The 25,238-nt window shown below is 45.6% G+C and overlaps 1 protein-coding gene and 1 non-coding gene across 3 annotated transcripts in view; one reads left to right on the top strand and one right to left on the bottom strand.

Annotated features, from left to right (window-relative positions):
* Positions 1 to 25,238, top strand: part of Atp6v0a4 (ATPase H+ transporting V0 subunit a4) — an 86,429-nt gene that overhangs the window by 54,401 nt on the left and 6,790 nt on the right. For both annotated transcript variants that reach the window (XM_060380205.1, XM_060380206.1), the window contains exons 11-18: positions 1,305 to 1,455; positions 2,529 to 2,668; positions 5,004 to 5,161; positions 8,252 to 8,345; positions 16,154 to 16,272; positions 19,150 to 19,363; positions 23,381 to 23,482; positions 24,840 to 24,956. In XM_060380205.1, coding sequence (XP_060236188.1) covers positions 1,305 to 1,455; positions 2,529 to 2,668; positions 5,004 to 5,161; positions 8,252 to 8,345; positions 16,154 to 16,272; positions 19,150 to 19,363; positions 23,381 to 23,482; positions 24,840 to 24,956 — 1,095 coding nt within the window. The remainder of the gene's footprint in view (positions 1 to 1,304; positions 1,456 to 2,528; positions 2,669 to 5,003; positions 5,162 to 8,251; positions 8,346 to 16,153; positions 16,273 to 19,149; positions 19,364 to 23,380; positions 23,483 to 24,839; positions 24,957 to 25,238) is intronic.
* On the bottom strand, positions 24,172 to 24,278 carry LOC132653433 (U6 spliceosomal RNA). Its single transcript, XR_009591172.1, has one exon. It is a non-coding gene; the product is annotated as a U6 spliceosomal RNA (small nuclear RNA).

Raw genomic sequence — 25,238 nt, 5'->3', positions numbered from 1 at the left:
GAAATATCGCAAGGGCTTTCCCACACAGGAGTGGAAGGCCTTGTGTGAGTAGGAGGCAGAAGGAAGTATGAAGATAGCCAGAAACAGGTGTTGGATACTGTCATCACCATCAACAATCCCTTGGGGCCTCTGCCACTGTGTCAGCTGTCATGGGCTTTGTACAGGAAGGAGCAAAGGCCTCGGTCCTTGCTGCCACGGAGAGGATTCCCATTCCTCTTTAACAATACAGTGCAAACTCACTCCATCTGCTTTATGACCTGGAACCATTGCTTAACCCCTGTGCCTCACTTTCCTTATCTCCAAAATGGGATTTGTCTTGAGGTCTATCTCGTGGTATCCCTGTGTGAACTGAGACTAAACTTTGCAAAGACCCCTTTCGCTGGTGGAGTCCCACTCAGGGCCCCTCTGATGGGGCTGTGGAATGGAGTGCAGAGAACTGCGAAGACTTGGGCAAATGGAGAGGAAGCTTTTGTAGTCCTGATTTCCATCAGAAGTGGATTGTGAATGTGCCAATGGAGGATTAAGTCAACCTTGTAAAGAGGCCTCATCGGGGAAACTAAGGTGTCCTGACTCCACTCCTTAGACAGCAGGAAGTCTTTGAAGAACAATGCCCTTGGTTTGTTTTACTCCAGACGTGACTGAGCAGACTGGGTGCGCAGAGGAATCAACAGAAGGACTGAGGCTGGAGGAGGTAGTGGGGCCGAACTAGGGTGGCAAGCCAGAGAATAGGAGCCAGGAGGCAGGAGGGAGAGATGTTGAGCTGGAATGTTGTGGCCAGTGAGAAGGGACTGACATGGCTACAGAACAGGAATCTGGGAAAGTGGAGACTCTGGGAAAAGCTGGGGACACGGGAGGACCTAGCTGGGACGTGCTGGAGATTCGGTTGTAGGCAGCTAGATTTTCTAGAGCTGCTGGGGCAGGAGAACCTACTGGGCAGTTAGGAAAGAGTGAGATGTGGAGAAGGCTGGCAGCATTTGAATGATAAGGCTGAATTAGCAAAGTGACTGAGCTTCTGAAGGAGAAGGTGGAGAGGGGGAAGAGCAGAGACCCTAGCTGAGGGGCAAGTGTGTGTGTGTGTGTGTGTGTGTGTGTGTGTGTGTGTTGGGGGGAGGAATGGCCAGAGGACCAGGATAAGCTCTGCCTTATTGATACTCTCATGTAAAAGATATTAGGTAAATACTGAGGCATATTCACCTTTCATAAATAAGTAGGAAGGTCACAAAATGTCCTTTGTTCATGTCCAGAACTGTGTGCTAAGCACTCAGCTCTTGTTCATAAACCCTGGCCACCTTTTCTTTTTTTAGGAACTCAGTGGCTCTTCCATGGTCCCCATCATGACAGAGGTGGAAACTAAAACAGACCCTCCCACCTTCAATAGGACCAATAAATTTACAGCTGGCTTCCAGAACATTGTCGATGCATATGGTGTAGGTAGCTACCGAGAGATAAACCCAGGTAAGGATCTGATGCCTTGTACAATGGGGTAGCAAGAAATTGAAAATTACTAAGGTGTGACTCTTAGTAGATACAGGAGGTGAATCCAATTATACCATGACATCCAACAACTCATTTGGTTTCCTGATGTCCTGTACTGTCTTTTGTAAATGCTGACTCATGAAAGATTTGGTTTTCGTCTTCATTCCTCCTTGAGTATGTATTTGGTTAGAGTTAGGGTGTATGTAAGTAGCCCAGGTTTGTAGCTCAGAGAGGCCTTGAACCTGTGTTAGCCACTTTTTATAACACTGGCCAGATATCTCTATAAACGGTTTACAAGAGATGGGATTATATTAGTATTTTTCTGTTGCTGTGATAAAATGCCCTAATAAAGAAACTTAGGAAATAAAGGGTTTCTTTTAGTTCCTGGTTCCAGCGGGGCATCATGGCAACAGGCCTGGTAGACATGGCAGTAGGGCCAGGAAGCTGGGGAGTCACACTTTCATCTCCACACACAGGAAACAGAGGGAACAAGAAGTGGTACAAGGCTTTATAAAGCCTAAAGTCCATGCCCCAGTGACATACTTTTTTCATCAAGGCTTCATCTCCTCAAGGTTCCCTAGAGATGCCGCTAGAGCACAGCCTGCCGGTTTCCAATCCCTTACTTAGTAGATGAGGTCTGAGACTCCATGCTCTACCTTCATCCCCTTCCGATGCCACCAGCCAGGAGTCCATCAAGGGATTAATTTGGTGGTTAGGTCAGAGCCCTCAGGATCTCAATCTTATCAGGAATCCAGCTCAGCAAGCAGTCAAAATCAACCATTACACAAGCCATCAAACTTTGTGACTGTGGGAAATTTGAGTCACTTGTGTAAGACTTAGTGCTTACATAAACCAGGAAAGAATAATCTGTGCTCGTGGATTAGCTCAGGCATATGGGAGCCAAGCTGGCATGGTGTGAAGATGGAGGAGGAGAGGCAATCAGGAAGGACTGTGTAAACTTGCTGGCAAGTGAGGGGCTCCCTATAGAAATCTTAGTTCAGGGGTGGGGACCCATTCAGGGGTCTCAGCTGCTGTGAATGTCACCCCTACAGCTCCCTACACCATCATCACCTTCCCCTTCCTCTTCGCTGTGATGTTTGGAGACTGTGGTCACGGAATGGTGATGCTAATGGCAGCCCTGTGGATGGTTCTGAATGAGAGGCAACTGCTGGCTCAAAAGAGCACCAATGAGGTGGGTAGTCAGCAAACGTTCCAGGAGGGAAATGGTTAAGATGTGTATGTGAGGAGTTGGTCATGGTGACTCACGCCTTTAGTCCCCGAGCTTTGGAAAGAAGAGGCAAGATGATCTCTGAATTCTTTGAGCCTAGTCTGGTCTACATAGTAAGTTCCAGGACAGCTAGACTAAAATCGTGAGACCCTGTATCGGACAAACAAACAAATAAACAAACAAACACAAAATGTGAAGGGCTAGAGAGACGGCTCAGCAGTTAGTGCTAGCCACTCCTGCAGAAGATCTGAGTGTGGTTCCCAGCATCCATGTTGGGCGGCACAACCACCCATAACTCTTGCTCCAGGGGGCCCAGCGCCCTCTCATGACTGCCTCAGGCACCTCATACAGACACACATGTGGCATACACTCATACAGACACACATACATACGGAGTAATTGTAAGAATCAATTTTTTAATGACATGTATGTGGTTATCACTCTAAGGAATAACATAAAATAGCCCAATTCAACATAAAACCCTTAAACAAGGTGGTTCCTTTGCGTGTCTTGATGTGGTAAGTTCACCTTTTCCCCACTGCGGCATTATGAGATATTGGGTTTTGGCTTACTTATTTTTGTTTGTTTGTTTGTTTTTAGGCAGAATTTTATGTATCCCAACCTGGCTTCAAACTCAGTGTGTAGCCAAGGATGACATTTCACTTCTGAGCCTCCTGTCTCTACCTCTGGAGATCTGGGATTGCAGGCATGTGTTGCTATGCCAGGTTTATGTTGAATGCTAGGCAAGCTCAAAGCATTGATTTTTGCTGATGTTTGGGTGTCCTGGGGAATAAACCAGGGCCTTGTGTGTGCTAAGCAAGGGTTCTACCACTAGGTTATACCTCCAGCCCCATTATTATTTTTTAAAGATTTATTTACTTATATTATACAGCATTCTCCTGCATGTGTGCCTGCTCACTGGAAGAGTGCGCCAGATCACAGTATAGATGGTTATGAGCCACCATGTGGTTGCTGGGAATAGAACTCAGGACCTTTGGAAGAACAGCCAGTGTTCTTAACCTCTGAGCCATTTCTCCAGCCCATTATTATTATTATTATCATTATTATTATTATTATATTAGAGACAGGATCTCACTATATAAACCAAGCTGGTCTCAAACTCACAGAGCTGTGCTTACTTCTGCCTCATGAGTACTAGGATTAAATCTAGGCCCCCTGTTAACTTTTAAAACAACTTGCTTTACTCTGATTATAGATATTAATTGTAGATATTAGGTCAGACTATAGTTCAACCACCTAGAAAAAGATCATGATGAATGCTTTTGAATATATGTCTATTTTGTGTGTTTGTGTTTATCTGCAAATACTTAATTTTCAAAAATTGCCATCAAGAACTGTACATTATCTGTAGCTTCCTTTGAAACCTATCATAAAACACCATGAATATTTGTTCATGGCAGAACCTTTAAGAAATCCGAAGGAGGGCTGGAGAGATGGCTCAGCTGTTAGAGGCTAGGCTCACAACCATAAATATAAGAAACCCCAAAGAGTCCCAGGTTTTGGAACTTCACAGCTCACTTGGAGTCTCTCTGCCTTTGGCATGGGCTGGCTGCCATGGTATGGTGAAGATAGAAGCCCCTGGGTGCCTGTGCTGGTTACAGTTTATCTTCTGGTCAGTTAATGGTGATACATTTGATAGAGTGGAAACATGCCCTTAGCTATGTTCCAGACTGTAAGAATGGCCGCAGTCCTTTGGAACAGAGCGAATGCCATGATGTCATTGTGAGTTAATCATAAGCAAGGTCAGCCTTGTGACCAATTCATTCTTCCATGACAAGTTTAACAGATGCCATTTTCCATGGAAGATATTCAAAGTTGCAAAGCAACATGTCAGCAGGTCTTAGAATGAGTGATGCCCACATCCAGTGTCCCAGGAAACTGCTTTTTGAAGCAGATGTGGCAGACAGAAGCCAACTCTGTAAAGACAAAGCCCCAAGTGAAACAGATCTTACCTGAGAAGGTGGGGCAGAGGCCAGCTCAGGGCTTGTCTCCTGGAGGTGCTGGAGACCACAGCTTGCCAATTTCCAGTCCCTTCCTTAGTAGTGTGCAAGCCCATCCATTTTTTAAAAAGAGAACACAAGGCTCACAGTTTTTGTTTGCACAGTGAGTACAGGCCAGGGGTTCTCTGACCCACACAGGCCCAGGCGTATGGGGATATGATGAATGCCTTGATCGTGCCTTCTCTCCCGACACCGCCGATGCTGGAGATATCCATGTCACTCTTCCCTCACTTCAGAGGCCCTGACACTCTGTTTCCCTTTCTGTTTTCCTGGGCCAGATCTGGAACACCTTCTTCAATGGGCGCTACCTGATCCTGCTAATGGGCATCTTCTCCATCTACACCGGCTTGATCTACAACGACTGCTTCTCCAAATCTTTTAACATCTTTGGCTCCTCTTGGAGTGTCCAGCCTATGTTCAGAAACGGCACGTGGAAGTAAGTTTGTAGCCTGCCGGGGTGTGCTTGCAGGCCACCCAAAGACCTCAGTGATTCCTGGCTGTCATCTACAGCTTTGCCTCTGAAATTTCATCCAATAATCCACTTTCTAAAAGAGATTTTTTTATTAGTAATTTACATGTATGGATGGTTTGCCTGCATGTATGTATGTGTACCATGTGTGGATGTAGCTGAGGTCAGAAGGCATTGGAGGCCCTGGAACTGCTGTTATAGATAGGTTTTCTGAGCTGCTGTTTGATTGCTGGGGGAATTGAACTTGGGTCTTTTGCAAGAGCAGCAAGTACTTTTAACTGCTAAGCCAGCTCTTCGGCCCCAGTAATCCAGTTTTACCAACTGTGTGTACGACTGGGACCAATTCTGCAGGCACTAAACTGGTCGTTGTAATGCAGAGAGATAGCTTGCAAGATTTCTGCTCAGGTGAATGTATGCTGTGCAGCAGGCACTGTTGTAAAAGCAGGCGGTCCAGCACTTGGAAACTGAGCATCCCGGGAGGAGCTGTAGAAGCCTCGCAGAGAATGGGGTGAGGATGGCAATGTGCCGTGCTCTTGTGTGGAGATGGAGGGTGGCATTGCCAGCCAGGAATTTAGCGGAGAAGACTTTGCTTTAAAAAGGCTGGCCCAGGTACTGGAGCTCCTCAGCATCCAGTGGCCCAGGCCCCACCCCATGCAGCAGGACATTTCCTTAGGCTTCCCAGAAAAAGCTGGAGTTCAATATTGAGAGCAAAGAGGAGATCACGAGTTTTCATTGGCAGCTTCCTGGATTTGCTTGTGGCTGGCAGTCAGAAGGGTGAGTGGAGAGTGGGCAAAGCTAGCTGGAAGCTAGTGGGACCTAGACGCTCTCTAACTCCACAGTTGGCATATCCCGTGTACTTTCCATGACTGTTTTAGCAGCTAAGCAGACTGAAGTACAATAAGCTAGGCGTTGTGGATCTGGGTGAGAGGGCGTTCAGAGTATGAGAGAAACAATGGGGTTACAGCCTTGGGTTTGGTCCTGCCTCCTCCCCTATCACCGAAGTGCTAGAACATTCCCCCCACCTTTATTTTTTTCTCTGTTTGTTTGTTCATTTGTTTATTCATTCCTTCCTTTTTTCTGTTTTTGAGACAGGGTCTCACTCCCCTGGCCTTGAACGTTTAGAGATCCACCTGCCTCTGCCTCACAGGTGTTGGGATTAAAGCTGTGCCTCACTGTGACTAGCCTCTGACACTTCTATTTAAGGAAATGCAAGGGTTTTACTTTTCACTCAAGTCTGTAGAGGACACACACACACACACACACACGTATGGGGGGAGAGAGAGAGAGAGAGAGAAAGCAGACTCACTTGAGGAGATTAGCTCTGGGGAACTTTCTGTAGGGCACTCTGTTTGCTAGAAGGCTCCCTGGAGAGAATGGAAGGAGTTTTCTTTAGAAAGAGGACTGAAATCAGGTCCTTGTACAAGCAAGTGGAGCACCACTGACTCCATCCCCAGCCCAGATGGTGACAAGTTTTAGCTTGAATTGTGGAGGTTCTGATGAATCTCATTTGGTTTCTCTGGAAGGCCCAAGTTCTTCGTGTAGAAGATGGCAGTGCTAAAGTAAGAAGGAAAAATGAAGGCTAAAACTGAAGATGGATGGCTGCTGCATTTATGCACTCCACCTCATGACTAGGCATCTGAAGAGGCACCTAGAAAAACTTAGCTTTCAAATATATTAAATCTGCATGATTTCCCATAACTACATGAAATTTCATTTTCCCTGGGCCGTGAATGAACGGGCTTGCTCTGCATTCATAGGTAGAGTGTGCCTGCAAATGTCCCCCTCTTCAGACTCTTCTGACACCCTGGATGCAGGGTGGATAGGGGCTCCACCGCATGCCCCAGCTGGCGTAAGGAGAACCTTGCTCTCAGTGAGGCCGAGGAAAGCTGGAGTCCTCCTTCACCAGAGGTGAAGAGCACTCAAGCTGAGTTTGGTCACCAGGCAGAGCCTGGGTCCTGCTTCCTCTGACACTTGGCAGTGTCTTTCCTCTGGAGACTACCCACAATCAGCCCGTGTTTACTGGGGCTGGATGTATGGCCCAATAAGGAAGGCAGCACACTAGTGTCCTAAGCAGGCTTCCTGGTGCCCTAAGCCCCTGTCTGAGATCATGGCACAGTGATTCAGCAGGGAGGCGGTCAGTCTTCTTTATTTCAAACACATTCCCGGGGCTTCCTCTAGAGGCTTGAAAAAAAGGGGGGGGGAACTGGGGACATTTCTCACCTGATAAAGTGACTGCTGCACCAACATCGGGACCCGAGTTCAGCTCTCCAGCATCCACTCAAAAGCTGAGCATGGCAGCACATATTTGTAGCCTGGGCTCTGGGGGATGGTGGGTGGGGGCAAAGCAGACACACCTTGGTGTTCACTGGGCGGCCTGACCAAGTTTCACATCTAAAATTTTCTTTCCCCCCCCCCCTTTCTTTGTGTGTGTATGTGCTTGAGTTTTACAGAGATCAAGGTCTATCTGTAAAAAGTCCATCTGAGCAGGGCATGGTGGCAAACATCTTTGATCTCGTCACTTGTGAGGCAGAGGCAAGCAGATCTCTGTGAGTTCAAGGCCAGTCTGGTCTACAGAGAGTTTCAGGACAGCCAGGCTACACAGAGAAACCCTATCTTGAAAAACAAAACAAAACAAAAAAGTCTATCTGTCCTTCAGGACCAGCCCAGGTGTCCTCTGGGAGACCTCATGGTGCTATTCTGCCCTAACAATCTCTCCTTACTCTCTGTTTCCCTCAGCTCTCCCCACTCTTTGTGGATATGTTAAAGCTTCTAGTTTTCCTGACTGCACTCTAGTCAGGGCTATGGCTCTTTGGAAACTTGGGCTGTGAACCTGTGTTGTCTAGAGGGTGCTTTCAGAAGTGTTAGGGCTCAGGACAGTACCTGACACATGGTAGCTATTCTGTCACCAAATATGGAGCCACTGAGTGAGCAAAACTTCCACCTTGCCAGCTTCTGGGCTTTGGTTGTCTTGCAAGCTCCTGGCTAATGATACTGTAGTGTTTCAGCACCAGAATGATTGTTTTATATTACTTTTGTCTCCCTGCTTTATCTTTTTAGTGCTCATGTAGTGGAAAAGAGTCCATATTTGCAGCTGGACCCAGCCATCCCAGGAGTGTATTCTGGAAATCCTTACCCATTTGGGATTGATCCGGTAAGAATGCCCTTCGGGGTGAAATGTCAGTTATGGATAATGTGTAAATGTATTTTTAATTCTCCTGATATAATTGTGTCTCTGAGGCTCCTTCTGTCTGCTATCCTAGGCCTAGTTCTGGAAGCTTCTAGCCTCTATTCAATCTAACATAGGCCTAGAATGTTTTCAGCCTCTGAGACTTACTGCTGAATAAACTCACCCTTTCTAGTTCTTTCTGAACTCTGGCTGGCGGGTTCAAATCAGCTGTTCTGGCTTAACCTCCTCTCCAAGCTGAATGATTCAAAACTGGCTTCTCTCAGTTTCTCACTGAATTGATCTGCTTGGCCTCAAACTAACTTTAGAAATCTGTTCTAATCATCTGGCTCCTTCTCATTCTCTGGCTTGTTCTGTCTTTTACCCATGTCTAGCTTGTTCTCTCTTCAACCTGTCTCCGTAAAACTTTCCCAGTAAAACTGCCTCCTCCCCTATCTCTCTGTGCTGCCTTTAAGTCGCCCCCCTTTCCTCTGTCCTTGTAAGAGTTGGGCATATCCTATTCTGTCAAGTTTTTCTGATCTGCCATTTTGTCTGCCTCTCAATTAGACATCACTTTCAAAACACGATGCTTCCTTCTACAAACTAACTTTACCTTCATTGTTTGGGATAAAGGTGTGTACTGAGGGTGTGTCTGTATTCCAGCCAGAGGGACTGAAGGTGTGCCAGTCCATAACAAAGACCTAGAAGGTCTTTGGCATGTGGATGTGATTTCATGCCAAAGCAGCCATGTTGTTGGAATAGAATTCTTCCACAGTGTGTTATTGAGATCTCTGAATAGACAAGGAACAACTGAAGATGAGATGAGATAAATTCAGAGATTTGTGTGACAGGCAAAGCTGTGTTCAGTAGATGAACCGCCTTGAACTCTCACTTTCTGTATAGTTTCCTACCTGCTTCTTTCTCCATCAGCTATCTGTTGCTGGCTAATAATGCACTTTTTAAAGGCGCTGGAGCTGAGAGAGGCAGTTCAGCTGACGAGGTACGTGGTGTTACAAGCAGGAGGACCCGAGTTTGGGCTCCAAAACCTTCATGTCAAAGCCAGATATGGACAGGACATGATGGTACATACCGTTAATCACAATACTCAGAGGCTGAAGCAGGAGAATTTTTATGAATTTGAGGCCAGCCTGTTCCACGTAGTTGAGACCCTATCTCAAAGAATACAGCAAAACAAAATCTAGGCATAATGGTATGTTCTTGGAATCCCAACCATCATGTGGGGACAGGTGGATCACTGGAGCTTGCTAGCTACCCAGTCTAGCCTGCTTGGCCAATGAGAGATCCTGCCTCAAAAAAAAAAAAAAAAAAACAGAAAACAAAAAAAAAAAACCAAAAAAACAAAACAAAACAAAAAAAAGTACCTGAACTCTCTCTCTCTCGTTTATGGCCTAGAAAGTATATATATTAAATAAGTTTCTTAATATCCTAACCAGGCCCTCTACTGTGGTATTTCTTTGCAGTGGGTAACATTTTGCATGGTGAAGTATGACTTTACCTTGTTTGCAGGCCAGAGATCAAACTTGGGTGTCATCCTCAGAAGCAGCCTACCTTGTTTTTTTGAGTCAAGGTTTCTCAGAGACCTGAAGTTTGCCGAGTAAGCTAGGGTGGCTGGCTGGTGAGCCCCAGGAAACCTGTCTTAGGCTCCCCAGCAGTGGGAGCACCTACCATCACACACTTTTGCTTGAGTTCGGAGAAGTGTTTGCATGGCAGACACTTCACAAACTGAGACTGAGATCTCACCCAGGCTCCTGTGGATTTTTAAGATATGTTTCATTTTACTTATTTGTTTGTTGTATCTCTCAATCAGTTAGATGTGGCATTTTCCAAAACTTTTACACTGTGAGATCTCTGAGTAGGGAGAAAATAGACCTGAGTTGTGAATGGAAACACTTTCATTCATATAAAGCTGGTGCATGCTGCCACTAGGTGGCGGTGTTGTGCTCCCAATCAACCATAGACGCGATTATTTTTAGTTTTAGTTTTTGGAAGATACTTTTTAAAAAATTAATTTTTAAATTAAGTACAATTCATTCACTTTGTATTCCAGCTGTAACCCTCTCCCTCGTCCCCTCCCAGACACACTCTCCCTCCCTCTTCTTCTCCCTTGCCCCTCCCCAAGTCCACTGACAGGGGAGGTCCTCCATCCCTTTCCCTCTGACCCTAGCCTATCAGGTTTCATCAGGACTGGCTGCAATGTCTTCCTCTGTGGCCTGGCAAGGTTGCCTCCCTTCTCAGGGGGAGATGATCAAAGAGCTAGCCACTGAGTTCCTGTCAGAGACAGGAACTTGGATACTGAGCTGTCATGGGCTACATCTGTGCAGGGGTTCTAGGTTATCTCCATGCATGGTCCTTGGTTGGAGTATCAGTCTCAGAGAAGACCCCTGGGCCCAGATTTTTTGGTTCTGTTACTCTCCTTGTGGAACTCCTTTCCCCTCCAGGTCTTTCATATCCCCCTTATTTCATTAGATTCCCTGCACTCTGACCAAAGTTTGGCTATGAGTCTCAGCATCTGCTTCCATACTCTACTGGATAGAGTCTTTCAGAGGCCCTCTGTAGGCTCCTCCTGTCCTGTTCCCTGTTTTCTCCCTCTTCTGATGCCCTTCCTGTTTGCCTTTCTGGATAAGGATTGAGCATCTTACCCAGGGTCCTCCTTCTTGTTTATCTTCTTTAGGTATACAGATTTTAGTATGTTTATCCTATCTTATAGGTCTAGTATCCACTTATAAGTGAGTATATACCATGTGTGTCTTTCTGTTTCTGGGATAGTTCACTCAGGATGATCTTTTTAGATCCCACCATTTGTCTGTAAATTTCATAATTTCCTTGTTTTTAATTGCTGAATAGTATACCATTGTGTAAATGTACCACAATTTCTGTGTCCATTCCTCAACTGAGGGACACCTGGGTTGTTTCCAGAGTCATCGTCATTCTCAGCTGTGTAGGACAGTGCCTGAGTGGTCAGTTCCAGCTTCAGTGACTGAGGGTGACCAGCATGGGCCCCACAGTGGTTCTTCAGGAGCCTTCCCCTCAGTTGCTTCCCTCATGCATTCATCATATCCAGTTCCCCTAGGTTCTTCCCCCCTCATTCCAAATACAGCAGGAAGCATTGCATGGGGATTTTCAGACCTACTGTTCAGTCCCAGTTGGATTCTAAGTTTTAGCAAAACGGGTAAAAATTTTGAAAGCCAGCTTGTAAACTGCAAAGTGTAAAAGACAAACATGAGTTGTTAATATTTTTGTTTTGTTTTGTTTTGAGACAGGGTTTCTCTGTGTAGCCTTGGCTGTCCTGGACTCTTTGTGGAACCTTCTCTCCAACACCATGTGTTGTTATCTTTGCAGAGTGGAAGGCTTTCTCATTGGTCAGGATGTCATAGCCAGAAAACAGGCAAGGGGGAAATGTCAGGGTCTGGTGACTTTCCTTTGCTTTGAATCACATTGTTCCTACCTTCTCTTCCTGCACAGCCCACACCCAGCTGTCAGCAAACCCCATCTGTCCATTTCTGCTCCTCAGATTCAGCAAGGACGGAGAACTTTACACTTAGACGCTAGGGTGGGGCGACAGATGCTGGGGAGGGTGTGAGGGCAAAGGAGCCTCTATGCTCCATGGGTGGGGGTGTAAGCACATGTGGCCGTCACAGAGGTCAGTATGGGGCCCCTCAGAAACCTGAAAGCAGAACTGTAGGGCCCAGCTGGCCCACCCTTGGCTACACCACAGAGTTACCTGCCCATTGGCATTCACTGCTTCTCTGTCCAACAGCCAGGAAATGGAACTTGCCTCGATGTCCATCAACACATGAATGGATAAGGAAAATGTAGCACATGTACACAATAGGATCTTATTCACCTTTAAAGAAAAATGAAATCCTGACATTTGCAGGAAAATGCATGAAACTGGAAGTTACTATGTCAGGCTAAATACGCCTACTTCAGAAATACCAGTGCTGCTTGTTTTCTCTCCTTCAAAGCCCGGATTTAAAGCCTGGAGGTGGTGATGGGGGATGGGACTCTCAGGAGAATCCTGAAAAGAGAGCTTAAGGGGGGTGGGAAAAAAAAGAGAAGATGTCTTAGCTTGCTTTCTATTACTATGATAAAACACCGTGACCAGAAGCAACTTAGAGGGGAAAGGGTTAATTTGGCTCACATGTCTACATCACAGTCTATGGCTGATAGAAGTCAGGGCAGGAACCTGGAGGCAGGAGCTGAAGCAGAAAGCCATGGATGGATACTGCTTATTGCCTTGTTCCTCATGGCTTACTCAGCCAGATTTCTGTCTTTCTTTTCTCTCTCTCTCTCTCTCTCTCTCTCATTCATTCATTCTTTTTAGATTCATTTATTATGTATAGTGTTCTGCCTGCTTGTACACCTACAGGCCAGAAGAGGCCAAATCTCATTATAGATGGTTGTGAGCCACCATGTGGTTGCTAGGAAATGAACTCGGGACCTATGGAAGAGCAGCCAGTGCTCTGAATCTCTGGGCCATCTCTCCAGCCCTCAGCCAGACTTCTTACACTGTGCAGGACCACCTTCCCCAGCTGGCATGCTGGGCTGGATCCTCAGATATCAGTCATTAATCAGGGAAATTCCAACTGGCCGATTTAGTGGCCACATTTCCTCAGCTGATGTTCTCTCTTCTCAAATGACTCTAGTTGTGTCAAGCTGAGAAAACCTGACCGGGACAGATGGTAATGGAATCTGAGTGACATAAAAACAGAAGTGAGAACTGTTTGGGGAGAAGGAAGAGAACCAGACCTAGAGGGAACCAGTATCCCTGGGGAAGACACAGGCAAAGGGGAATGCAGTAAAACAAAGTATAGTGACACATTCATGTGAAAATGCCAAATTGAAACCAATTGCTTTGACTGTTAACTTGCCCAAAGAGGCCAGAAGCCAGTGCTCTTAACCACCGAGCCATCTCTCCAGCCTTTCAATTAACAGAAAAGTAATTTTAAAAAGAGGACCAAAACAAAAATAGCTAAGTAGTCCAGAGTTTCTGTACTATGTTGTAATAAATAAAGAGTGTTGGGCTATATATTATTTATTACTAGCTCTATAATTATTGTGGTGGTATTATTTAACCTGCCATCACAAATAATAAGACACAGATACCTGTTAGATTTTATAATTGCCTTATTACCTTAGGGTGGGCAGATATTTCTACCTACACTATCTCAATAACCTCACCATCCATCTCCCAGCCCCCATCCAATGCCATCTGCCTTTATCATTCCCAAGATTCCCATCCATAATCCCAAGATACTTGCTTGTATTCTTCATCTGGACCTTTTCATGCCTTTCTTGGAGTCTTTCCTCTTGGCCCACGTGGTTTCTTCTCCATGCTAACCCAGTGAGGTGTCCTCTTTCCTCCTCTCTCTCCATCTGTCTTCCTCACATTCTCTTGGGAAACCTTAGCCACACCTACTCCATTCTGCCTTGTCTAGGTACAGGCTGTTTAGTCAACCAATCAGGTATGTCTTAGGCATGTTTACACAACAAGGATAGGTATATCCGGGGAGTAACCAGGTCTTGAGGGCATGCTACCATGCTTCTCTGCCATGATGGACTCTTAACCCTCTGGAACCATAAGTCAAAATAAACCCTTCAATAAGTTACCTTGGTCACAGTGTTTCTTCACAACAACAGAAAAGTAAGGAGTGCAGTCTCTGAGAAGGAAAGCAGTTTGGCGTAGGAAGTTGTTTGTGATGGAAGTGAGGAGGTGCTTGAATTTCATGTGAGGTCAAGGGTAGAAGCATGGCCTTGGGATGGGAATACAGACCACGGGTTTAGTGAGCTCTCTGTGGCAAGGAGGAAACAAACGCACAGTGAGACCCTGATGGCTTAAGGTTCTGGAAAATGTCTTGCTATATGAGGTATTCCAGGGACTCAAAGCAAAATGGGATGTTACTAAAAAGGAGTTGAGATCCATTCTTGGGTCAGCACTCTGCAGACCATTATAAAGGAACTGAGGCAAGTTTGAGATTCTCCATAGTTTTTCAGAATATCTTTCGATTTTCATGTATCTTTTGTTTTTTTGTATGTATGTATGGTATATGTGTATGTATGTAGAATTTCTGAGGGGAGGCATGCATGCCCTAGCATACATGTGGAGGTTGGATGACAACTTTGTTGGTTCTCTCCTTCTACTTTTGCATGATTTCCAGGGATAGAATTCTGGTTGTTTCAGTTTGCTTCTTGTTGATGTGATTTTATTTTATTTATTTATTTTTTTAATTTTATTTTTCTCATTAGTTACATTTTGTTAATTCTGTATCCCAGCTGTATCCCTCATTTCCTCCCCAATCCCACCCTCCCTCCCTCATCTCCTCCCTGCCCCTTTCCAAGTCCACTGATAGGGGAGGACCTCCTCCCCTTTCATCTGACTCCCTTTTGTCAGGTATTTTCAGGACTGGCTTCAAAGTTCTCCTCTGTGGCTTAACAGTACTGTTCCTCCCTTGGGAGGTGGGGAGGTCAAAGAGCCAGTCATTGAGTTCCTGTTAGAAATAGTCCTTATTCCCCTTACTATGGGAAACCAATTGATTACTGAGCTATCACGGGTCACATCCGAGCAGAGGTTCTAGGTTTTATCCTCTCATGGTCTTTGGTTGAGTGTCCATCTCAGAAAAGACCCTGTGCCCAGATATGTTTGGTCCTTGTGGAGCTCCTATCCTTTCCACATCAAACTCCCCTTCTTTCATATGATTCCCTGCACTCTGCCGAAGGTTTGGTTATGAGTCTTAGCATCTACTTTGGAGCACTGCTAGGTAGAGTCTTTCAGATGCTTTCTGCGGTAGTCTCCTGTCATACGTTCAATGCATATCCCATTTGTCTTTCTAAATGAGGATTGATCATCATACCCCGTGTCTGCTTTCTTGATTATCTTCTTTAGGTGTATAGATTTCATTATGTTTTTCCTATCTTTTAGGTCTATATAAGCGAGTATATTCCATGTTTGTCTTTCTCCTTCTGGGATACTTCACTCAGAATGATCTTTTCTAGATCCCACCATTTGCCTGCAAATTTCATGATTTCCTCCTTTTTGATTGCTGAGTAGTATTCCATTGTGTAAAAATACCACAATTTCTGTATCCATTCCTCCATTGATGGACATCTGGGTTGTTTCCAGGTTCTGGCTATTACAAATAAAGCCGCTACAAACATGGTTGAGCAAATGTCCTTATTGTGTACTTGAGCAAATTTTGGGTATATGCCTTGTTGCTGTGATTTTAAACACTATGACCACAAACAGCTTGGAGGGGAAATTGTTTATTAACTTCCCAGGTCACTGTCCATTATTGAGGGGAAGGCAGAAACTGAAGCAGAGGCTATGGAGCGCCTCATAGCTTAGTTGCTTCCATATATAACCCAAGACCACCTACCTAGGGATGGAACCACCCACAGTGGCCTGGACTCCCACATCAATCACCAAGCAAGGAAACGGCTCACAGGCCAATCTCTGATGGAGGCAACAGGTGACTCTAGTTTGTCAATTGGACAAAAACTAATCAGCACAGGTAGCTGGGCTCAGCCATGCTTACTCACTGGGCCACCTCAGCAGTCCTTAATCTCTGGTTTTCCTCCAAGCACTGGGATAGCTGATCAGTGGTACCTATGTTTCTAACACTGTCAGCACAGCTGCAGTTATAACTGTCTTGTCCTTTCCCTTTTTCTGAATTCAGTGTCATCATCCCCAGACAATCTTAGGGCTTGTGTTGTTGCCCCAACTCCTTCAGAGCTCCCCAATTCTGCCTCATGTCTTTCTTGTCATGTTTCTTATACAGATTTGGAACCTGGCTGCAAACAAACTCACATTTTTGAACTCCTATAAGATGAAGATGTCAGTCATCCTGGGGATTATTCATATGATTTTTGGTGTTATTCTCAGCCTCTTCAACCACATGTGAGTTTCTTCTTTAAAAATATTTTAAATTGTGTGTGTGTTTGAATGTGGTGTGTGCATGTGAGTGCAGGCTCATGGGTTCCCTGGTAGGTGTAAGCTGCCTAACATAGGTTCTAGGAACCAAACTTGGGTCCTCTACAAGAACAGAAGGATTCTTTACTGATGAGCCATCTTCCACTCTACATGTGAATTTCTTGATTCACCCTCTGAGTGCTCATCAAATGGCACTGATGAGGAGGAGAGGCAGAGCTACAAATAAGCCTCGTCTGGGAGGTAGCTTCCCTGTGGGTCTGGCTTGAGCTGAGACAGGCTGGTTGGTCAGAATCAGGAGCACCTCTGTTTCTGCCATGCAGTCTATTGATGCAAACGGCTTTTCTCCTGGGAAATGCCTGAGAGCTCAGCATGGGTCTGGGGAGCTCACAGCACCTTGTTTTCCTCCTACCTGAAAGGAAATGTTGGTATATTTCCAGCTCATTCTCTACCCAATGGGCCAGGGAGGACTTGTATGAATTCTGGCCAAGGTGCTGTTGGAGATCCTTTCTCCCGGCTGGTGGCAGCCTCTTTTTCTCTTGCTGGTTCACGTTGGCACTCTGTTCCTTTCCTTCTGTCAACATCTGTGACTTGAAAGCTTCTAAACTTATTGATGGTAAACTTATTGGATAGCATCATATATGCTCATTCAGTGTGCCTTTTGAACACAGTAGCTGATTGTAGGTACCACAGAAATCCCACTTGCTACTTAGGATAGGCAGGGTGTCGGGGCCCGCGGAAGTGGTGGAGAGTTTGTGATCAGTCAGTTGAAGTCTCCCAATGAATGCGACTATAAGCTCAATGCCTGACATTACTATGATGCCTGGTTTTCCTTTTTCACTGTTTTAGTTTTGAGACGGGGTCTCATTAAGTTATCATGGTGAACAAATAGGATGGGGGACAGGGGGCAGATAGGATGGGGGACTGTTATCATGATGAACAAATAGGATGGGGGACAGGGAGAGTGTCTGCCTAGCATACTAGAAGTCCTAGGTTCGGTGTCTAACACTGCACAAAATGGGTATGATGGTGGTGCACACTTGTAATTGCAGCTCTTGGGTGGAGGCAGGGAAGTCAGATCCTCAAGGTTTAGCTACACTGCAAGTTTAAGGGCAGTCTGGGCTATGGAAGATCCTGTCTAAAAAAGAAAGGAAGGAAAGAAAGGAGAGAGAGGGGAAGAGAATGGGAATATATGACCAGAATTAGTTAGGTTACAGGAAAATGAACAACTCTAATCTCAATGGCTTAAGACCATGAATCATAGGAGCAGAGATCACACGGGCTCCGCATCTGTCACCCTTTCACCCAGGGGATGTAGAAGATGGTGGCCACTACCTGGAGTGCTTCACGTGCTGTGACTAGAGCTCCTCTGTAGGGCTCTGTCTTAGAGCAAAAGGTTCTGAACCTTCTATCATGGCATTGTGTCTTGAGAGAATTTACAAAATTTCAGGACCATAAAATACTCTTTTTTCTTCTCTTGAGGCATTAGGAATTGAACATAGGGCCTCACACAGGATAGGTGTCTTGGGCACTGTTCTGTTGCTGCGAAGAGGCAGTATGACCTTAGAAACCCTTAGCATTTCATTTGAGGCTGGCTTACAGTTTCAGAGGGTTAGTGCACCGTTGTCATGGTGGAGAGCATTGTGGTAGGCAGGCATGTAGCTGGAGCAGCAGCTGAGAGCTTTGTATCCCGATCCACAGGCAGTGGGCGGAGAGAGAGACAGACAGGCAGAGAGAGATAGACACAGAGGGAGAGAGACAGAGCGGTGCTGAGTTTTGAAACCTCAAAGCCACCTGAGGACATACTTTCTCCACAAGGCCACACCTCCTAATCCTTCTAATCCTTCTCAAACAGTCCACCACTGGAGACTGAGAATGCAAATATATGAATCTACGGGAGCCATTCAAACCACCACACTAGGCAAGTGTTCTACTAGTGAGCCACAGCTGCAGCCCCCCATTATTTAAAGGTAGGGTCTCATGTAGCACAGGCTGACTTTGAACTTGGTATCTAAGGATAGTCTTGATTTCCTGGTTCTCCTGCTTCCATTTCCCTAGTTCTGGGATTACAGACACACTATGATGCCTGGTTTTCCTTTTTCGGTGTTTTAGTTTTGAGACGGGATCTCATTAAGTTGTGTAGGCCGCCCTGTGACTTGGTGTGCAGCCCAGGCAGTGCTAGAACGCCTTTGGAGCATTTGTGATTTCAGGCTTGTGTTACCAGATCCTGCTTTTAGTGTTCTTCTTCAACCTAATCAAGAAAGGTGAGGACCACCTAGTTAAATGTGTGAGTGTTACATCTGGGGGTGGGGGAGTGCCAGAAGATGTACCCCTGGACCTGAAGTTAAGCCCCCTGATGTGACTGCTGGGAATCAAGCTTGGGTCATCTTCTGGAAGAACAGCAAGTGATCCTAACCACTGAGCCACCTCTCCATCCCCATATTTAGAATCATTCTTAATTTCCAGGCTCTACCTACCCCACAGGCCATAGATTTGGAATCCCTGTCTTAGCACAGGCGTAGGAGAAAAGCTTCCAAATGTCTTGCTATTGCTTAACTTCACAAATGTGAGTTGGGAGTGAAGTCTTCACGGGAAGCTGTGTCTGGATCACCTGGTGGTACCGTCTGGAGAGACTTAGGTTCTCTAAATCTGTGTAAAAGCACTCCCTGTGCGCTGCCTTTCTCTTCCCTTTTCTGTCATCCATGTTTGTGCTTGCCAGGGGTGTACAGCTGTTTGCTAGCAGTGCTCAAGAAGGAAACGAGCCTTGTGTGCTCTGGGGAGAGTACTTAAGCTTAAAGTACTAATGGTCCATTAATGTTCGGTCTTATATGTGTTTTCCACCCCTAGTTACTTCCGAAGACCCCTCAACATCATTCTGCAGTTCATCCCCGAGATGATTTTCATGCTGAGTCTGTTTGGCTACCTGGTTTTCATGATCCTTTTCAAGTGGTGTCGATATGATGCCCACACATCCCGGAAGGCCCCCAGCATCCTCATCCACTTCATCAGCATGTTTCTGTTTGACTACGATGACTCCAATGCACCCCTGTACAGCCATCAGGTAGCTCTGCCTTGAAAATACCTCCTCAGACCCATTCGATTTCATAAAACGTCTCTCATGGTCTGAATAGTTCTTTGCAAGATTGAGCCATCTTAGCAGTCTGGGAAGAATGCTGTATTCTCATCAAACAAGGGACAGGCACAGCTTTGTGGCTCCCGTGCTTTCTGCTGGGGTAATGCACAAGGGACATTATTGTTGAGGAGTTGGAAACTGGCTAGGAAAAGAAGAAAAAACTAATACCTTTGATGGGTTGGCTTGAATTGTAAAATGCACTAGTTTAAAACTCTTGGACTAGCAAGATAGCTCAGCAGCAGGTAAGTGCTCATTACCATTCTATGACTAAGCTCAATTCCTGGGACCTACAAGGTGGAAGGAGCGAACCAAGTCCTTCAAGTCGTTCTCTGATCTCCACATGCATGCAAAATAAACAAGCAAGTAAATGTGAAAAAAAAAAGAGAGAGAGAAAGATTTAAAAATCTCATTTGGGAGGCAGAGGCAGATGGATCTCTAAGTTTGAGGCCAGAAGAGAAGAGAGTTCCAGGAGAGCCAGTGATCCACAGTGAAACTCTTCTCTAAATACAAACCAAGAAACAAACTAATAAAATCTTTTGTTAAAAAAGCTAACTCCTAGCTGAGGTTCACACAAAAGAAAATAAAAAGAAAACCGAGAACAGAAGTTCATCTGTTTCTAAGAATAGTGGATTTCTGGAAAACTGTGGGCCAGGCTCTTGCTACCCCATGGTTCCCAATGTCAGCTAGACCTCCCACCAACCCCTACCATTTTCTGTTCTTCAATGGATATATGTTCTAACAGTTGGACTTTACTCCCACTCTGAGCTTTCCTATTTTCTTTAGCCTCTTTATCAGCCTAACAGCTGCCTCTGGGAATCTTCGGCAGATTGTTCCGGGACACAATCTATAAATCTGCCTGTAGAAACTCCAATCCACAGATGCTCCAATCTCTTGTGTGTGGCTGGCTATCCTGGAACTCACTTTGTAGACCAGGCTGGCCTCGAACTCACAGATATTTACTTTCCTCTGCCTCCCGAGTGGTGGGGTTAAAGGCCACCAGGCCCAGCTCTTTAGTCCCAAGTTCTTTAGCTGTTCTCTGGATCACTTTGGCATTCAGTGCAATGTAAATGCTATGTAAATCACCATGACACCATTTTCTAGGCATGTAATGGCTAGAAGAAGGTCTTCTATGTGTTCAGTACAGAGAGGTTTTTTTGTTTTTTTCTTTTTTGAGACAGGGTTTCTCTGTGCAATCCTGGAACTCTCTCTGTAGACCAGGCTGCCCTCAAACTTACAGAGATCCACCTGCCTCTGCCTCCCAAGTACTGGGATTAAAGGTGTGTGCCACCATGCCCCAGATGAGGTGTTTTTATTGAGCTGAGTGCAGTAGCACACGCCTGTGATCTCATCAATTTGGGAGGCAGAGGCAGTCGGATCTCTGTGAGTTCCAGGCCAGCCTGGTCTACAAAGTGAGTACAGGACAGCCAAGGCTATACAGATAAACAACCCTTTCTTGGGGTTGGGGGGGAAGAAGAAAAGTTTTTGATTGGCTGGATATGCATATGTGGAACTTGCAGAGACCGATGGTTGAGTGTATCTTACTATTTGTTCGGTATCTTAGTGTTTAGGTGAACATATAAAGTCATGAGTTTCATCAAGGCATCATCACACACTTGTGTCATTGTACTTTGCTCCCATTTGTCTTCCTTCCTCATTGCTCCTCCTCCAGCATGTTCCTTCTCCCCATAAACTGTATTTTTTTTTTTTTTTTTTTTGTCGTTGAAACTAGAAATGCTCCCTTGGGATTGGATGCAAAAGAATGCATAATTCTTTTACCCTGGTCTCACACCCAGATGAGCTAGCTAATGAAGTTAGAGGGCGGGTTTTTGTAATTCTGTCCTGATTCCTCTGGACCAAGTTCTACAGCTGGGATCACACATGCTCTTCCATGGAAGCATCCTCTGCCAGGGACTGCCTTCACTAGATGTCCTAGTTGACTTTGAGCCTTTTTCCTGGCTTCTAGCTGTGTTCCCTTCCCTCCAGAGGCAGCAAGCAAAACGAAAACCTACTTCCTGATAAGGCTTTTGCAAGAGAACTGGTTTTAGATAATAATCAGAGAAGAAACATATCTCAGAGGGCCCTTTTGTGTCTGACTCTTTTTTTTTAAATTTTTATTTTTTTTAATATTAATCACAGGTTATTTACTTTGTATCCAGCCATAGCCCCTCCTTCATTCCCTCCCAATCCCGCCCTCCCTCCTTTTTCTCCTCCCTGTCCCTTTCTAAGTCCACTGCTAGGAGAGGTCCTCCTCCCCTTCCATCTGACCCTAGCTTATCAGGTATCTGCAGGACTGGCTGCAATGTCCTCCTCTGTGGCCTAGCAAGGCTGTTCCTCCCTTGGTGGTGGTGGTGGGAGGGTTGTGTCTGACTCTTAAACACACATGACAGCCCTGAGCTGGCACAAAGGGAGTGTCTTTTAAAGGGTCATTTATTCCATGCTGGCGTCAGAGTGAACATTTATTTGGATTTCCCAAACAAACCCTTTCTTGTAGACACTGGCCCTAGAGTAGCCAAGTAACAAGCTCTTTCTTGTAGTCATTGGCTTTAGAGATTTATTTTCCTCTGCCTCCCGAGTGGTGGGATTAAAGGCCACCATGCCCAGCTCTCCTGCCACTTTGGCATCCAGTGCAATGGAAACGCTATGTAAATCACCATTTCCAGTATTTCCAGTATTAACTGCTTGTAGAGAGGTCAGGCCCTCACTTAGTGTGGAAGAGGTGCCAGACATTGCAGTACGTGGCTTTCCAACTTCTTGTTGTATTCAAAAGCATTGCAGGGAATTGGTTGCTTTCCCCAAGGCCAACTATGAGGATTAATTATGTTGACACAGTCTAGGGTTACATGGTAGAAGACATGGTAGTCACTGAAGGCTTCACTCAGCTTTGTTCTGGCCCTGTTTGCGTACAGGTGCATACACTCTCCTTGCCAGGTGCTTTGTATGTCATCTGGGGGCAGGAGGTCTGTGAAGTTGCTTCATGTGTAAGGGCTTCGCTGGGTAGATTCAGGGTGGGGACACTTGATTCTTCCCTCTTTTGGGTGTGTAAAATGGAGAGTAGGAGTTCAAGCAGATAAAATGTTCCCACTGGGTAGACTGTGTTACCACCATCGCCATCTCCTGACGAGCTCGTGAGAGCAGGAAACAGAAAGGCTCACGGCTGCATTTCCTTAGCCCTGCCGCAGTCAGGACCCCTTCCCCTCTTTCCACAATGGCATCTGCATCATTCCTCAGAACTGGAAAATGTGGATGAGGAATGTATAAAAAGGGGAGGGGGGCTCAAAGGAAACAGGAAGCTGGGGATTCCTCTTGGGTCACAGCAGCCATCAAAGGAGGAGCCATGAGAAACTGGGCTCTGAGTGTGTAGTGGATATCCCAACCCATGGGGGGATGCGAGGCAGAAAGCCAGGTGAGGGTGTGGGGGGAGTGGAGAGAAAGGGAGGGAGGATGAGAGAGTGAGGGAACACAAATAATTACCTCACACTGGAAATGTGTAATTACTGATTGAATATAAAATGACCAAGGCTTGGTTGGTCTCAGCAGAGGCGTGCTTGGAGTCATGTCGCCTGCCGATTTTCTTCTGGGTCCAGGGTAACTGTGTCATGGAGCAGAGTTAAAGGATGAGGGAAGCACAGAGTTGTCTTCATAGTGTGTCCCTTGAGGATGTCCTCTAAAGACTGGCTCTATGTGGTGTGAGAATATTACAAGTGCTACATGGAGAGTAAGCAACACAGAAGTGGTTTCTATCTTTCCTTGGACACAGAGCACCACAGGATAGTCATTTCTCTGTCTACACTAGGAATGTGTGACAATGAACAGTTGGAACCCTTTAGGTGGCTCAGAGGGCTGCTGAAGTGCCCGCCTTGGTCCCTCGAGCATGAGAAACCCCATGTGCATGTGAAGAGTACTCTGTGGTCATCTTAGTGACTGGTCACCATTTTGATCTTGCAGCAAGAAGTCCAAACTTTCCTTGTCATTATAGCGTTGGTCTCTGTGCCCTGGATGCTTCTGATTAAGCCATTTATTCTCAGAGCCAAGCACCAGAAATCTCAGGTAAGTGCTGGCTTTTAGTTTGCCCACAATGGATCATAGCACGCTCTTCTAGAAACGAAAGTCTCGGGTGGGGACAGAGTGGGGGGCTTCCCTGCAAGGCTTTGAGGAGGTCTTGGGGGTGAGGCTTGCCTCAAGAGTGTCTCCCTCAATAGACAGGGACCCCTTTACTTCCAGCACAGCGATCCTCCATTTTCTAAACACTGTGAGTCTTGAGTTTTTCAGACTGTGAACAGGCTGTGTGTGTCCTATCCAGTTGTCACTGAAGATTTATAAGCATCCAGACTGTTTGTTTTATTGTTTAGACATGGGGGGATTTTATACTTTATTTTTTGTTTTTTAAAGAGTCTCACTATTTAGCATTGACTTGTCTGGTATTTATTATGTAGTCCAGGCTAGCCTCAACTCAAAGCAATCCTCCTGTCTCTGCCTCCCTCGTGCTAAGATTAGAGGCACGTATTTTTGAAAAAGGTATTAAAAGTTATTCTTCATGAATTTTTTTTCTGAATTATTTTTTTTATTTTTAATTACACTTTATTTACTTTGTATCCCCCCTCTAGTTACCTCCCTCCTCCCCTCCCAATCTCTCCCTTCCTCCCCTTTCTCCACACACTCCCCTCCCCAAGTCCACTGGTAGGGGAGGGTTTCTTTTTCTTCCTTCTGATCCTAGTCTGTTAGGTCTCATCAGGAGTACAAATATGGCACACTTCACGAATTTGCGTGTCATCCTTGCGCAGGGGCCATGCTAATCTTCTCTGTATCGTTCCAATTTTAGTATATGTGCTGCCGAAGCGAGCACCTTCATGAAATTTTTAAGGTTGTTATTTTATCCCATGTTGCTGTAGACTATCTTAGGAAACCCCCATAGCAGGCAAATTCAAACAAACCATTTTTAACTTATAAATAACTTTCTCCTACTGTTAATTATCAGTTTGAATCAATTTCTTTCTTTTGTCTCACCTGCCTTGAGCACCGGTGTACCCAGGGAGCACCGTAACCTAAAACAAATAGTCTGTAGGGAGATTTACCTCCTGGGGCACACTGGAGTCCAACTGCAGTGGGATGCTCTCTGCCTTCTTCTGTTAGTGCAGAAGATACAGTGGACTGTGAAGATTGCAAATGCTTTAAATGGCTGGAGCATTAAATTCTACTCTTCTAAAACGTAAGGTGGATGTTAACCTCAACTTTCATGTATGTGGTTTCTGGAGAAAGAGAATGATGTAGCAAGACAGCCAAATAATCAGAGCATGATAGATGAGAGACACATGGCTAGCATTGAATGAGGGCCTTTATTTCGTAAATACTTTAATAACTCGGAGGCCAGGCTCAATGCTGTCTTCCTCTCCTTGCTTGCCGACAGCTGCATTCTTTCACGATCCATGAGGATACTGTGGATGACATGGAGGGTGGCCACTCGAGCACCGCGGTTAAGAAGACTGCAGGTGCCCAAGGGGCGAAGGGCGACCACGACGAGGAGGTGCGTGAGACCGGAGCACCAAAGGCTTCCAGTCAGTTTGCATAGAGTCTAGAATTGGGATATAACCTTTACAGTCACAAGGTTGCGGACACCGTCCTTCCTGAATGATCTCAGGCATGAGCTGGAGGGTCTGGAGGCCTCTGTCAGTCTCAGCCTTGATGCTCCTGAGTCAGCAGGTTTCAGAAAGCCCAGGGAAGGGGGAGATCTAAGTGGATCAGGACAGGTAGTTAACAGTGAATTTGGCCAACTACTCCGTTATCTTTATAGACTGGTTCCACCCAG

This window comes from Meriones unguiculatus, chromosome 3 (assembly GCF_030254825.1).
Source record: "Meriones unguiculatus strain TT.TT164.6M chromosome 3, Bangor_MerUng_6.1, whole genome shotgun sequence".
Lineage (NCBI taxonomy): Eukaryota > Metazoa > Chordata > Mammalia > Rodentia > Muridae > Meriones > Meriones unguiculatus.
Note: the sequence above shows the minus strand (reverse complement) of the source record. Positions and strands in the feature narration are given on the sequence as shown.